Source organism: Schistocerca cancellata, chromosome 8 (assembly GCF_023864275.1).
Source record: "Schistocerca cancellata isolate TAMUIC-IGC-003103 chromosome 8, iqSchCanc2.1, whole genome shotgun sequence".
In the NCBI taxonomy this organism is placed as follows: domain Eukaryota; kingdom Metazoa; phylum Arthropoda; class Insecta; order Orthoptera; family Acrididae; genus Schistocerca; species Schistocerca cancellata.
The window spans coordinates 226,797,605-226,813,101 of NC_064633.1; the positions used below are offsets into that span (position 1 = coordinate 226,797,605).

At 38.6% G+C, this 15,497-nt stretch overlaps 1 protein-coding gene across 1 annotated transcript in view; it reads left to right on the forward strand.

Annotated features, from left to right (window-relative positions):
• The window catches only part of LOC126095773 (sodium channel protein para), a 923,047-nt gene that overhangs the window by 813,132 nt on the left and 94,418 nt on the right, over positions 1-15,497 (forward strand). The window contains exon 30 of the mRNA XM_049910580.1: positions 4,964-5,234. Coding sequence (XP_049766537.1) covers positions 4,964-5,234 — 271 coding nt within the window. The remainder of the gene's footprint in view (positions 1-4,963; positions 5,235-15,497) is intronic.

Genomic DNA, 15,497 nt, shown 5'->3' on the forward strand with positions numbered 1-15,497 from the left:
TCTTCACTGTGAGTCCAGATCATGAAGATGTCATCAATAAATCTGTACCAAACTTTGGGTTGGCAGGCCTGGGTAACCAAGAAGGCTTCCTCTAAGTGACCCATGAATAGGTTGGCGTACGAGGGGGCCATCCTGGTACCCATGGCTGTTCCCTTTAATGGTTGGTATGTCTGGTTTTCAAAAGTGAAGAAGTTGCGGGTCAGGATGAAGCTGGCTAAGGTAATGAGGAAAGATGTTTTAGGTAGGGTGGCAGGTGATCGGCATGAAAGGAAGTGCTCCATTGCAGCGAGGCCCTGGACGTGCGGGATATTTGTGTATAAGGAAGTGGCATCAATGGTTACAAGGATGGTTTCTGGGGGTAACGGATTGGGTAAGGATTCCAGGCGTTCGAGAAAGTGGTTGGTGTCTTTGATGAAGGATGGGAGACTGCATGTAATGGGTTGAAGGTGTTGATCTACATAGGCAGAGATACGTTCTGTGGGGGCTTGGTAACCAGCTACAATGGGGCGGCCGGGATGATTGGGTTTGTGAATTTTAGGAAGAAGGTAGAAGGTAGGGGTGCGGGGTGTCAGTGGGGTCAGGAGGTTGATGGAGTCAGGTGAAAGGTTTTGTAGGGGGCCTAAGGTTCTGAGGATTCCTTGAAGCTCTGCCTGGACATCAGGAATGGGATTACCTTGGCAAACTTTGTATGTGGTGTTGTCTGAAAGCTGACGCAGTCCCTCAGCCACATACTCCCGACGATCAAGTACCACGGTCGTGGAACCCTTGTCCGCCGGAAGAATGACGATGACCGGTCAGCCTTCAGATCACGGATAGCCTGGGCTTCAGCAGTGGTGATGTTGGGAGTAGGATTAAGGTTTTTTAAGAAGGATTGAGAGGCAAGGCTGGAAGTCAGAAATTCCTGGAAGGTTTGGAGAGGGTGATTTTGAGGAAGAGGAGGTGGGTCCCGCTGTGACGGAGGATGGAACTGTTCCAGGCAGGGTTCAATTTGGATAGTGTTTTGGGGAGTTGGATCATTAGGGGTAGGATTAGGATAATTTTTCTTTGTGGCAAAGTGATATTTCCAGCAGAGAGTACGGGTGTAGGACAGTAAATCTTTGACAAGGGCTGTTTGGTTAAATCTGGGAGTGGGGCTGAAGGTGAGGCCTTTGGATAGGACAGAGGTTTCGGATTGGGAGAGAGGTTTGGAGGAGAGGTTAACTACTGAATTGGGGTGTTGTGGTTCCAGATTGTGTTGATCGGAATTTTGAGGTTTTGGAGGGAGTGGAGCTGGAAGTGGGAGATTGAGTAGATGAGACTGGGTTTGTGTGCAATGAGAGGAGGTTGAGGTTTGCTGGAAGGGTTGTGAAGGGTGAGTGAGTTGCCTTTCCGGAGGTGGGAAACCAGGAGATTGGATAGTTTTTTAAGGTGGAGGGTGGCATGCTGTTCTAATTTGCGGTTGGCCTGTAGGAGGATGCTCTGAACAACCGGTGTGGATGTGGGAGAGGAAAGATTGAGGACTTTTATTAGGGACAGGAGTTGATGGGTTTGTTGATTGGCTGAGTGGATGTGTAGGTGAAGGATTAGGTGGGTGAGGGCAATGGATTGTTCGGTTTGGAACTGGTATAGGGACTGATGGAAGGAAGGGTTGCAGCCAGAGATGGGAACTTTAAATCCCATGCCACTTTCCTTGACGTTGACCTCCACCTGTCCAATGGCCAGCTTCACACGTCCGTCCACATCAAACCCATCAACAAGCAACAGTACCTCCATTATGACAGCTGCCACCCATTCCACATCAAACGGTCCCTTCCCTACAGCCTAGGTCTTCGTGGCAAACGAATCTGCTCCAGTCCGGAATCCTTGAACCATTACACCAACAACCTGAAAACAGCTTTTGCATCCCGTAACTACCCTCCTGAACTGGTACAGAAGCAAATAACCAGAGCCACTTCCTCATCTCCTCAAACCCGGAACCTTCCACAGAAGAACCCCAAAAGTGCCCCACTTGTGACAGGATACTTTCCGGTACTGGATCAGATTCTGAATGTGGCTCTCCAGCAGGGATACGACTTCCTCAAATCCTGCCCTGAAATGAGATCCATCCTTCATGAAATCCTCCCCACTCCACCAAGAGTGTCTTTCCGCCGTCCACCTAACCTTTGCAACCTCTTGGTTCATCGCTATGAAATCCCCAAACTACCTTCCCTACTCTCTGGCTCCTACCCTTGTAACCGCCCCCGGTGTAAAACCTGTCCCATGCACCCTCCCACCACCACCTACTCCAGTTCTGTAACCCGGAAGGTGTACACAATCAAAGGCAGAGCCACGTGTGAAAGCACCCACGTGATCTACCAACTGACCTGCCTACACTGTGATGCATTCTATGTGGGAATGACCAGCAACAAACTGTCCATTCGCATGAATGGACACAGGCAGACAGTGTTTGTTGGTAATGAGGATCACCCTGTGGCTAAACATGCCTTAGTGCATGGCCAGCACATCTTGGCGCAGTGTTACACCGTCCAGGTTATCTGGATACTTCCCACCAACACCCACCTATCCGAACTCTGGAGATGGGAACTTGCCCTTCAGCATATCCTCTCTTCTCGCTATCCGCCAGGCCTCAATCTCCGCTAATTTCTAATTTCAATCTGCCGCCGCTCATACCTCACCTGTCTTTCAACATCATCTTTGCCTCTGTACTTCCGTCCCGACTGACATCTCTGCCCAAACTCTTTGCCTTTGCAAATGTCTACTTGTGTATGTGTATATGCGGATGGATATGTGTGTGTGTGCGAGTGTATACCTGTCCTTTTTCCCCCCTAAGGTAATTCTTTCCGCTCCCGGGACTGGAATGACTCCTTACCCTCTCCCTTAAAACCCATATCCTTTTGTCTTTCCTTCTCCTTCCCTCTTTCCTGACGAGGCAACCATTGGTTGCGAAAGCTAGAATTTTGTGTGTATGTTTGTGTTTGTTTGTGTGTCTATCGACCTGCCAGCGCTTTTGTTTGTTCTATCATAAAATACGTGATCCTTCCAGATGTACTACTCAGCATCCACTCTGTCCAGAGTTTTATTGTTTCCTTTGGTGATGGAGTGAGCATCAGAGAAATTACATAATAGAATTTATGGTCATTATGCTTTAAGAGAGAGTGTAATCCACTATCACTAACCTTAATACTTATGAGAGTTGAGGAAACACATCTGTGGGCAAACCAAAGTTTGAAGCTGAATAACTTAAACTACCATGTAACTCTACAAAAAGTGCATTGTTTTGGTAGCACTAGTGTGTGCTTGCAAAACATTGGACAAAAGGAGCAGTACAGTAATTCATTAGGTGAAAATAGGTTCTTTTTCTCTTGTAAATGTAGTGAATTTTGACATTCTGCCTATATTCATTCTGCTGAATTCCAGCATAATTCCAGCTTAGTATATGCTACCTGTACAGCCAGTAACACATTTTTCATAAATATGATCTTATCTCCACATATGATCTCAGTTTCTGAACTGAAAATGGTGTATTGTCACCCATGTTGTATAATATTTTGTGGACTATAGTTTTGTTTAGAAACCAAACAGTTATTGTTTCCACAGATTTATTTATTTATTATTATTTTATTATTTTATTTTATTTTTAAAGATGGAGGTGCATCGTTATGAGGAAAAGTGGAACTTTTATCTTATAGCAATGTTATGTATTTGAGGGCTTGGGAAATGTGATTTTGTTCTCTGCAGATACTAGTAAACTGAAATGTGCTGGAAGCAGTAAAGAAGTTCTACAAGAAAATCTAAACCACGTGGGATATTTGAGGTTCCCAACGAAAGTGGAAACTGTTAAATTAACCCCCCTCTGAAGTAAAGACTTTCAGTACCCAGAATCTCATTTACAGTCATTATTATGATAATTTTACTGATAGGTAAATGTTTTAGCCATCCTTTATCTAACTGGAAGTCTATTTCTTATCACTTTTAAGACCCCAGATATTTAATTGGACATTAATCTTAGTACTACCAGCAAATATCACTTGAAAAGACTATAAATTTATGAGAGAAAATTGTTGGCCAATACTTAGCTACAGGAGGCAGTTTATTATCAGCACTGCCCATAGGTATATATAAAAATACACAACACTGTCCTAGCTTTTGTAACTAATAACTTCTTTCAAATGATAGAGTACAGCAATCAGTTGTCCTTTTCTTTCAGGTTTTATTAGGCAAATCTATATTTCATGCTATCTATGCATGTCCTTGTATGTCAGTCCCCTGTTGTTTGGGCTTCTGTCACATTTCATTCAAGACTGCCAACTGTGACAGAAGCTTGAACAACAGGGGACTGATGTACTAGGGCATGCATTGATACCAGGAAATAGTGCATTGATAATGGCTAGGTACTAGCCAAAAAAAATCTAGATTTGCCTAATAAAACCTGAAAGAAAAGGATGACTGATTGCTGTGTTCTATGATTTGAAAGACATATCACAGTAATTGAGTGCACCCACATTCCTAATGCAAGATAACATGGTGATGATAATAATTTCTTTCTCAGCAAGGAGAGTGGGGATACCACCGTCATCCCCACAATAGGTGGGTCCCTCTTATCCAGGGATCTGAGTGGCCTTGCCCATCCTTTTTAACCTTCCCCAACCAATCCCAACCTCTGCCCCAAGAAGGAAATATTAGGTGCAAAAGCTAGGATAGTGTCATGTATTTTTGAATGTCCCTATTGGCCATACTGATAATTTGCCTCTTGTAGGTAAGTATTGACTGTTACTCTGTCTTATAATTTTAATATTAATATTGTTAAAGACTAGATATATGTGTAAACGATATTTTTCAATTTGATACACAATATTTTTCAAGTCATGATGTAGATCATTGTGTGTGTTAATCTAATGACAGTGTTATTCCCAGCAATCTGTAAATCCTGGTTTACAACTATATACTACAAAATCCAAGTAATTTTCTTATGTTTTTATTACAGTGGAAGCCCCAAGCAATTGTATTTGAAATTGTGACCAATAAAAAGTTCGACATGATAATCATGTTGTTCATTGGCTTAAATATGCTGACGATGACGCTAGATCACTATCAGCAAACAGAAACCTTCAGTCAAGTTTTAGACTACCTCAATATGATCTTCATCGTCATATTTAGTTCAGAATGCCTTATGAAAATATTTGCCCTTCGATATCACTACTTCAAAGAACCATGGAATCTCTTTGATTTTGTAGTTGTGATTTTGTCTATACTAGGTAAGTCTTCCAGCACTGTTTATATTATTTAATTTAGTCTTGTAATTAGATTAAAGTTATGTTGTCCATACTATTTCAGTTAAAAAAAATTAATATGTTCCACTAATGATAAGATGAAATGCAGCAACAAAAATCCATGCACATTCATATTTGAATTTCAACTATTAGAAGATAACCTGAAATTGGTAAATAAATTCCTACATGAAAAATAAGTAAATAACCTTGCACAGTTTGTTCTAAATAGAAACTGCATTATTGCTGAATAAATAATGGCGTTGAGATCTTACTCTCTACTTGTCCTGAATAATGGGAACTAATCTAAAGCAGGGAATGCTAAAAACTTTGTTTATTTGAAAATTAATGTTTTTATGTTTAGATGATATTGAAATGTTGAACTGTGACCACAATTCAGTCCTTTTATTTCCTTTCAAAAATATTTTAAAAAAGATTGTGCATAATTGCAATTATTATCACATTATCCAGACTCACCTCCTATCTTCATCACAATGCTATTTTTATAAGAGAACTCTGCAGTGATCTGAAGTGTAAAAAATATCCATTGAATATTTTATGTAACCTTTCCAGTGTATGATACTGTGACTAGAAGTATTTACAGATGCTGTAAAACTCAGTTAAATTAGTCATATTGCTGTTGAGCAGCATTTTAGAATTTAATTTCAATAAATTTGCCCTCATAGAAATAAGTATATTTGTACCTCAGAGATGGACATATTAAATATTTTCACAAAATATCAAAACAACTGAATTCTGTGTAGGCTAAATTTAATTTAAGAACATGTTGTTGTGGTCTTCAGTCCAAAGACTGGTTTGATGCAGCTCTCCATGCTACTCTATCCTCTGCAAGTCTCTTCATCTCTGAGTAACTACAGCTACCTACATCCCTCTGAATCTGCTTACTGTATACATCCCTTGGTCTCTCTCTCTACAATCTTATCCCCCACACTTCCCCCCAATAATGAATTAGTGATCCCTTGATGCCTCAGAATGTATCCTACCAACCGATTCCTTCTTTTAGTCAGGCTGTACCACAAATTTCTCTTCTCCTCAGTTCTGATCAGCACCTCCTCATTAGTTATGTGATCTACCCATGTAATCTTCACCATTATTCTGTAGCAGCACATTTCAAAAGCTTCTATTCTCCTCTTGTCTAAACTAGTTATCGTCCATGTTTCATATACTTCATACAAATACTTTCAGAAAGGACTTCCTGACACTTAATCCTATACTTGATGTTAACAAATTTCTCTTTTCCAGAAATTCTTTATTTGCCATTGCTAGTCCACATTTTATATCCTCCCTACTTTGACCCTCATCTGTTACTTTGCTTCCCAAATAGCAAAACTCTTATACTACTTTAAGTGACTCATTTTCTAATCTAATTCCCTCAGCATCATTGGATTTAATTTGACTACATTGTATTATCCTCATTTTACTTTTGTTTGATCTCATATCCTCCTTTCAAGACATTATCCATTCCGTTTAACTGCTCTTCCAACTCCTTTGCTGTCTCTGACTGATTTACAATGTCTTCATTGAACCTCAAAGTTTTTTGTCTTCTCCCTGGATTTTAATTCCTACTCCAAATTTTTCTTTTGTTTCTTTTACTGCAAGCCAATATACAGATCAAATAACCTCAGGGATAGGCTTCAACCCTTTCTCACACCCTTCTCAACCACTGGTTGTCATTTGTGGCCCTTGACTCTTATAATTGCTATGTGGTTTCTGTACAAATTGTAAATAGCCTTTCGCTTTCTGTATTTTACTCCTGCGACCCTTAGAATTTGAAAGAGAGTATTCTGGTTAGCATTGCCAAAAGCTTTCTCTAAGTCTGTAAGTGCTATACAGGTAGGTTTGCCTTTCCTTGACCTATCTTATATGAGAAGTCATAGGATCAGTATTGCCTCATGTGTTCCTACATTTCTCCAGAATCCAAACTGATCTTCCCCGGGTTTGGTTTCTAGGAGTTTTTCTGTAAAGGATTTCTCGTAGTATTTTACAGCCATGACTTGTTAAACTGATGATAGTTCAATAATTTTCACACCTGTCAGCACCTGCTTTCTTTGTAATTGGGATTATTATATTCTTCTTGAAGTCTGAGGATATTACTCCTGTCTCATATATCTTGCTCACCAGATGGTAGAGTTCTGTCATGGCTGTCCCAAGGCTATCAGTAGCTCTAATGGAATGTTGTCTACTGCCAGATCCTTGTTTCAGCTTAAGTCTTCCATTGCTTTGTCAAATTCTTCACGCAGTGTCATCATCTTCATAAAAATTCCCTACAAGGTAATAAAGTTTCATCGTGTAACTTTCTGCCTTGCTTGGGGCCCATAAGTGAACAAATTTCATCTGTATTATGAATATCCCCAGCTTTATGTACCATTCTTTGTGATACACCAAAAGTTCTCTAATTTTTTCTCTTGTCCATAATGGAGGAGCAAAAGTAAGAATATGAATCTGTTCCCACCTGCTGACAGTTGGTAATTTTTCTTTAGTTAATTTAATCAATTTATATAAATCATTAAGCTTTTGTTTTTCATCATGTTTAGTTGCTATACTTTCAGCCTCAGAACTACTATCTTTGCATAATTCTTCTTCTTGAACATGAAGCACACAAGTCACTTTCTTTCATAGACTTTGCCTATTTGCCTTTATTTTAATTTTCCCATAACTAACTTTTTGGTGTGGGGCTGGAGAATGCATTTTTATTGGTGAACCACCTATACCTATTAAACTTGTACTATGTTTATCCAGATCTTTTGTATCTTCTGCTGCTTCTCAGTCTGCCCAGTCTTCATTGGACATAGTCTTCACTTCACTTTTATTTTCATGACTGCTGTTTTTGTTTAGCTTTCTTTTGACCTGCTCCTGAAATTTCACTTAAAACATGTGTACTGCATGTTGAACGCAACTTCTGCCCTGGAATGATAGTGGACTAACATGTAATATCTTACGGAACTGCTTAGCAAGATCAAGTGAAACAACTCGCAAATCACGCCTTATTGTTTTCTTGTGTCTTTTAAGTGGATCACAACAATGTATATGAGCATAACTTGCGTATTGATCCAGGTACTCAATTTTATGGTGATTGCAAACATTACTTAAATCACAGTGCTACTTCTCGTGGCAGCCATTTTGAAAGACACGTAGTCAGTAGTGACACCAGGTAGGGGAGGGAAATTTGAAAAGTTTTGTGATGCAGTGATATTTTTTAATTTACCTTGTTTAGTTCTACGGCAGGCCTAGCTGTCAATCTCCAAAGACTTTTTAAGTCTGTTATAAAGGAAATTTTCTTGTCTTTGTAATGATACTAGTCATAATATTGAGACACTGTAACTACAGTCTGTACACAGTAATTTGTAATTTAAGTTGTGGACATTTAAAAGAAAGTAAAGCTTCTGTTTTCAAGGCTCAAATGACCCTTCGTAATGTGATTACAACAAATCTGATATAGTATTTGAATTTTGCAGAAAATTTTACGTAAGAGCAGAAACATTCAAATCTTCCCTACTTCATTTTTAGGACAAGTTAAATAGATTTAAAACTACTAATTGAATTTGTGACAGCCACAGATGAATTTTTTTAGTATTTTAGGTTGAAAATCAGGTTGTTCTAGTTCTGGAACTGCTTCAAATAGAGGCCTGAAATTTTAAACCAGCCACTATATCTGTAAACAAACTATGTGTACCAAGTTTCATGAAAATCCAAAATAGTGGATTGTGTGTTCAGTTGATATAGAATGACATGTGAGTAAAACTTTAACTGCTGATGTATGTGTTTCGAGGACACCAATTAGGTAAGGGAATTTGTGTGAGCAAGGCTCTAACTGCTAATGTACCTGAGTTTTTGTCAGTCACTCCTAGAATAGAGGTATTAACAACAGATCTGAACAAACAAAAACAAACACTGTCCAAATAGGCCTTGAAGGCCCAATGGTACCGAACAGCTGTCATGTCATCCTCAGCCCATAGGCATCACCGGATGTGGATACAGAGAGGCTTGTGGTCAGCACACCACTCTCCCGGCCATTGTCAGTTATCGTGACCAGTGCTGCTTCTTTTCAATCAAGTAGCTCCTCAGTTGGCCTCACAAGGGCTGAGTGTGCCCCACTCGCCAACAGTGCGTAACTTTGGTGATCTGACGGGAACTGGTGGTACCACTGTGGCAAGGCTGTTGGCCGACAATAGGCATGAAGAGATGTAAAATGTCATTTGTGAACTACCATGTGCCCACAGAAGAAGACCCACCCAACAAAGGACAAATTCTATGTGGAAGTGAAGGTAATGGTAGATGTCATTGCAAATAGCTGTTGTAAAGCCCAGTTTGGTAATGTGGAAATGGGAAGAGGAAACCTATTCCAGTCAACTACCGGCAGACACAGTTTACATTAACTCAGCAATGCCATTGTTATGAGGTGCATCACCTTTGTGACTGGGACTTGAATCCAGGACCTGGGCCCTTCGCAGGTAACTGCTTTGCCAACTGAGCTGCCAAGTATGACTCACAACCTGTTCTCACAACTTTCCTCCCCTGTTCCTCATCTCCTACCTTCAAAAGTTCTCCTGCGAAACTTGCAGGACTAGCATTCCTGGAACCTAGAAGAAAGGATATTGTGGAGCCACAGCTTAGTCACAGCCTTGGGGATTGTTTTCCATGATGAATTTTCACTCTGCAGTGGAGTGTGCACTGATATGAAGCTTCCTGGGATATTAAACTGTGTACTGAATTGAGATTCCAGCCCAAGAACTCAGTTGTTAGGACACTTGTCTGCGAGAGATGAAGGTGTTATGTTAAAGTCGTAGTCTGGCACACAGTTTTAATCTGTCAGGAAGTTTCGTTGAAAGGGATGTTCATCAGCACCAGAAAATTTCCTGTGGAAGAATATACACAAAGAGACTTGAGTATCACCAGATTGTAAAACAGTTAATCAGGTAGTTCACCTTGCAATTGATATCAAAGCAAGGAACTGGGTGATGGATGTAAAGACAGTACAGGATGCGGAACATGGTAGCAATCACTACCTAGTACGAGTCTGGCTGCAATGCAATCCAAAGCCAAAGTGAGAAATAATGTTAAGAAAGTAGTACTCTACATTGTGGATATGCTTAAATACATTATAAAGAAAGATCAATTTCATCTTCAGCAACAACTTAGAAATTCTGCAGGAAAAGGATTCACAAGAGAACAGAGAAGAAGCATGTAAAAAAGTCAGGGATGCCCTAAATGAGATGACAAAGTGCAGTCGTTAATAAGTATATCAGTGGAAAAAAAATTCAGTTTGGTGATGAATCCATTAAGGCATTAACAAAACAAAGAAAAGCAAAGAAGACCTGGCTTAAAGGCAATGTTTTTGCTCAAGGCAAAGCACAGTTCAAAGAAGCAACTGTGAAGAGACCAAAGGGGCTGTAAGCCAAAGAAATGATGGAGGAGACTCAAGATTTCTTGTGAAAAGAAGCTAAAAGATATACCATAAAATTACTTTCTGCAAAGGATACCACAACCACTAAAAATTCGCCAAGGACAATAAAAGTTTTCAAATTACAGAAAAGAGCAATTCGTATAATAACCACAAGTGGCAGTAGGGCTCACTGCCTTGAACATTTCCAAAAGCTGGAAATCCTTACTGTCCCCTGTGAATACATTTTTCAAAGTGTTATGTATGTAAAAAAAAATATTGACTGCTATATGAAAAATTCTTTAGTACACAGCTATGAAACTAGAAACCAATACAATCTGCATCTAGAGAGGAAAAATAAAGTTAAAACTCAGCAGAGCTTGTTGTACAATGCTGTTAAATTATATAATAAATTACCCCAAAAAATAAAAGATATTGACACAATCGGACAGTTCAAAACAAAACTAAAATTTTTTTTATTAAATAAAAGTTATTACGCAGTAATGGACTATCTGAATTAAAACATGTAGCGTAATTAAAGTAGCCTGCATTGTAATACATGAGGAAATAATGATAATATGAAATCAAAATTGTACAGTACTATAAGAAAACTACATATTACACAAGGATATAAAACTAATTTAAGGTACCTCAAAAATGTGTAAATACAAATTTTATGTGTATAATTGTAGGTATATTGTATTGTATATGATTTTGCTGACAAAATCCACACAATGTAAATTGTTACATGGATTAATAAAGAAATCAATCAATCAATCAATCAATGAGTTCAACATTGCTCAGAGGTGAAAAAATATTTCAAGGAGCTCCTCAACTGTGGTGAATCTAAATATCTCTTTGAATTGTAAACTCCTGACATTGTGGATCCACTTGTAGATTATCCACCACCCAGACTGAAGGAAATAAAGTACCAGATAATGGAGTCGAGGTAGAACAATCTCCAGGAGAAGATGGAATCCAGGCAGAAGTCATTAAAGTTGGAGAGGATAGATTCCGCTAGGGAATGATCTGTATTGTGGAGAAGATCCCAGAAGATTTGAAGATGGCAGTGATCACCCCTGCACACAAGAAAAGTGACAAAGTGGATTGTAGCAACTATTAATGAATCGTCCTCCTGAATGCCTGCTAGAATATCTTGTCCAATTGTATACTGGTTATAATCCACCCATCTACCAAAGACGAATACAAAATTGCAGTTCCTGTGTTGTGAGGAAGTATGATGCAACATTCCTTCAGAAACGCGTGCACCGCAGTTTCAGTTTATTGGCCAATACTGGACTGTGACTAACAAATAAACCATTTCCACTGTACAGGAATAACATTAATAGGATATGTGTTTACAGTTATGACACATGGACAATGACGTATGGAAGTTTTAAGGCAACTTCTCATGTAAAGCAGGAAATCCGGGTTCAAGTCCAGTCCAGTACAAATTTTCATTGTTGTCATTCCATTATACAGCTGGTTATGGTTCATATTCACAACTGCAAATGTATTTCTTGTTTGCAAAAAAGTGATTGGTGAAGATCAAGGTGGTTTCGGAAATGGCTGCTTGACTGTGGATAACATCCATGTATTGCAACAGCTTGAAACATGGTTTACTTCCCCTCAGTTATTTAACTAACATTATTTCAAACAACTAGACACTAATTATTATAATAAAACTAGATGCTAATTATTATAATAACCAGTCATATGTAACTCCACAGATCAATTATTTCAGTGCTATACATGTATCAGTTTACAAGAAAAGAAAGAACCAGCCAAAAACTTACTTCTGCAGTGTAATAGCAAACACCTACCTGGGATGGTAAGCAGTGGTCTAACAGGGATGCATGACTTAGTTGTGACACAGACCTACCTTCTGATGCTGTGTGAATGAAGTCCAGCCACACATCCTTGATCAGCCCTTACATGTGCTGGAGTTGTTCTTATGCTGTACTCCCATATGTGAACCTGATTGAACTTTGCCAAAATACAAACATACTCTGTAAAGGGTAGGTACACCATTAAAGAAAGAACAAACTATCTGGTAAAATCAAATATATTATTAAAGTCCTTTGTCCAACAATTAAATTGGTGTACACGTTACAACTTTTATGCAAAGTTGACAAGAGTACTTATCAGAATTCAAGGAGCTTGTAAGATTGAAACTAATTCTGACTGACAAGAAAATCCTGCTCCACCAAATTGGCAACTCACCTTTAACATTACAATCACTTTGAATCACTTTGTTGTGCTGCCACGTGTAATCAGACTTGAACCGTCAGGATAGTTTTCGAGCTGCTGACTATGTCACATGATTTTTTCAGGATGCAAAATGTGCTAACCACATAGATACAACCAGATGGATACAGTGGCAGTCTGTTGCAACACTGAGCCAGTTTACTAGTAGATAGTTATCATCATCCAACCTAATGAGGATTGGTATACCATTAAAGAAAGAACAAACTATGTGGTAAAATCAAATATATTATTAAAGCCCTTTGTCCTCCAATTAAATTTGTGTACACAAGTTACAACTGCTATGCAAAGTTGACAATAGTACTTATCAGAATTCAAGGAGCTTGTAAGATTGAAACTAATTCTGACTGACAAGAAAATTCTGCTCCACCAAATTAGCAACTCACCTTTAACATTACAATCACTTTGTTGTGCTGCCATGTGGACTCCGACATGAACTGCCAGGATAGTTTTTGAGCTGCTGACAATGTCACATGATTTTTCCAGGATGCAAAATGTGCTAACCACATATATGCAACCAGATGACTACAGTGACAGTCCGTTGTAACAGTGAGCCAGTTTACTAGTAGATGGTTATCATCATCCAACCTAATGACATTTGGTTGATAGAGGGTGTATGATGTGCCATAAGGTTCAGTTAACCTATTTCTGTCTAACTTTGTATATATTCTCATTAGCAAAGATATTACTTCTGAAATTTTCCCGGCGTATTTCTTCTTCTAATAATTTCCGGGTATGCAGCCGGATCCCGTCGACATTCTGCCACGATATTTCGGCCCAGAGATGTCCGGCTGCATACCCGGAAATTATTAGAAGCAAAGATATTATTTGAAACAAGGTAGGTATTCAGACTTAATCAATAACAAATGTACAAATACCAAGTTTATGACACAACTAAGGTGCACTGTTGTCTGGCATAGGTCTGACCTTAGACAAGCCCCAACATGTTCTCTTCCACACAGTGGTTTGTCACTTGTACTTGTGACATTTGTGACTTCTACAATATCAGACAAGCCACTTTACCAATAATTTTCATATCAAAAGTGGAGTGTCCTGCATTGGTTCCTCCAGTAACAACTCTTCCAGAACATTATCTGAAATGGTTCACCCCTAAATTCTTACTCTTATAAAATGTATTTTTCCGATGGATTATTTTCTTTCATCAGTTGTCCATTCCTTGGACTCATCCACATGCTTGTTGTCATGGTGTGTGGACCCTGAAAGACTTCATCTAAATTTTATTTTGTGCCGTTAGTATTCTTACTCCGGTCTTCTGAAAACTTTCTGTAGCTGTGGTCTACTCACCACTATGATGACTTGGCATCCTAGGGCACTCTGTTACTGCAACTCATGTGAGTGGCCGCATTTATCTGCCACATGCTACCATAAATTTGATTATAGTACTTAATTAAAATTGAAATATCTCATGATCATAACTCCAATTTCCATGTGGTTTTCACCAAACACTCTTAAATAATCAACCACACTCATACACCTTCTGTTCCAACCTGTTTCTCATATTAGTCAGTTCTTATACTTACAGAGACAAGTATGCTGATAATGAGTGATGTTGTTGACTGTACATACCACTACCACATCTCATCCTGCCCCAATTGGTTCTGAAACTCAGGGAGTTTTGAATAAGAATACCTGTAACTACATTTTCTGGTCTTTCTTCAAATTTGACCATGCAATTCTGAACCATTGCACTTAATTACAAATTCTTTCACAATTAATATATTCTTCATTTAGCTACAGCGTAACTTGTTGTTGCCTACTAATTCTTTAAATGATCATGTATGCTTTGCAGAATGTCAACAAATCTTAATATTACAAACTAAAATATACATGAGCATGCAAAAACAATATTTTACTTTTATATATATTAAACACAAACAGAACCCAACACTTTTTTTTATTTCTTTCTGGAGGTATAGTGTTAGGTTAATAATGGGGCTAAAGAAAATTGGAAAGTGAAGAGTAAAGGGTAAAGGGGCAAGAGAATTAAACAAAAGGGAATTATTTAGGTCTGAGTCTATACACGAAGAAGATATGAAATGTACAATAAGTAAATTGGAGGATAGCACAAACCAAAAAGATAAACTAGTGAGTAAGCTAACAAATCTGAGATGACAATAATGATGCTAGAGGATCCTGTACTATGAATAGGTGAGAATTTGGTAAAGTAAAAGGGCGTAGAAAGATTTAAGTAAAATGGAGTTGCTTAAACTGAAAAATAAACTCATATGAATCATGAAATAGAAATAACAGTCTGAAGAACATGTGGTACATTTGTAATAAGCCTCTTCACTAAGGTGGTATTTAAGTGGTGAACAGTTGAAGAATTGTGAATAAGTAATACTTAAGATGAGACAAAGAGAGTCAGCAGCCATGAGTGCCAGAGGAAAAGAGATGAAGAGTTTGTGATTTCTGTGTGGACATTGAACTGAGCAGCCAAGAATGTTAGAGTAGATAGTGGTAATATATAGATTTAGACACAAAGTAGAGGTGTTAAGCAAACCAAAAAGTGCAATATTGAGCAGTTAGAAATACATCAGCACAAAATATGACTAAAGAGAGACAAG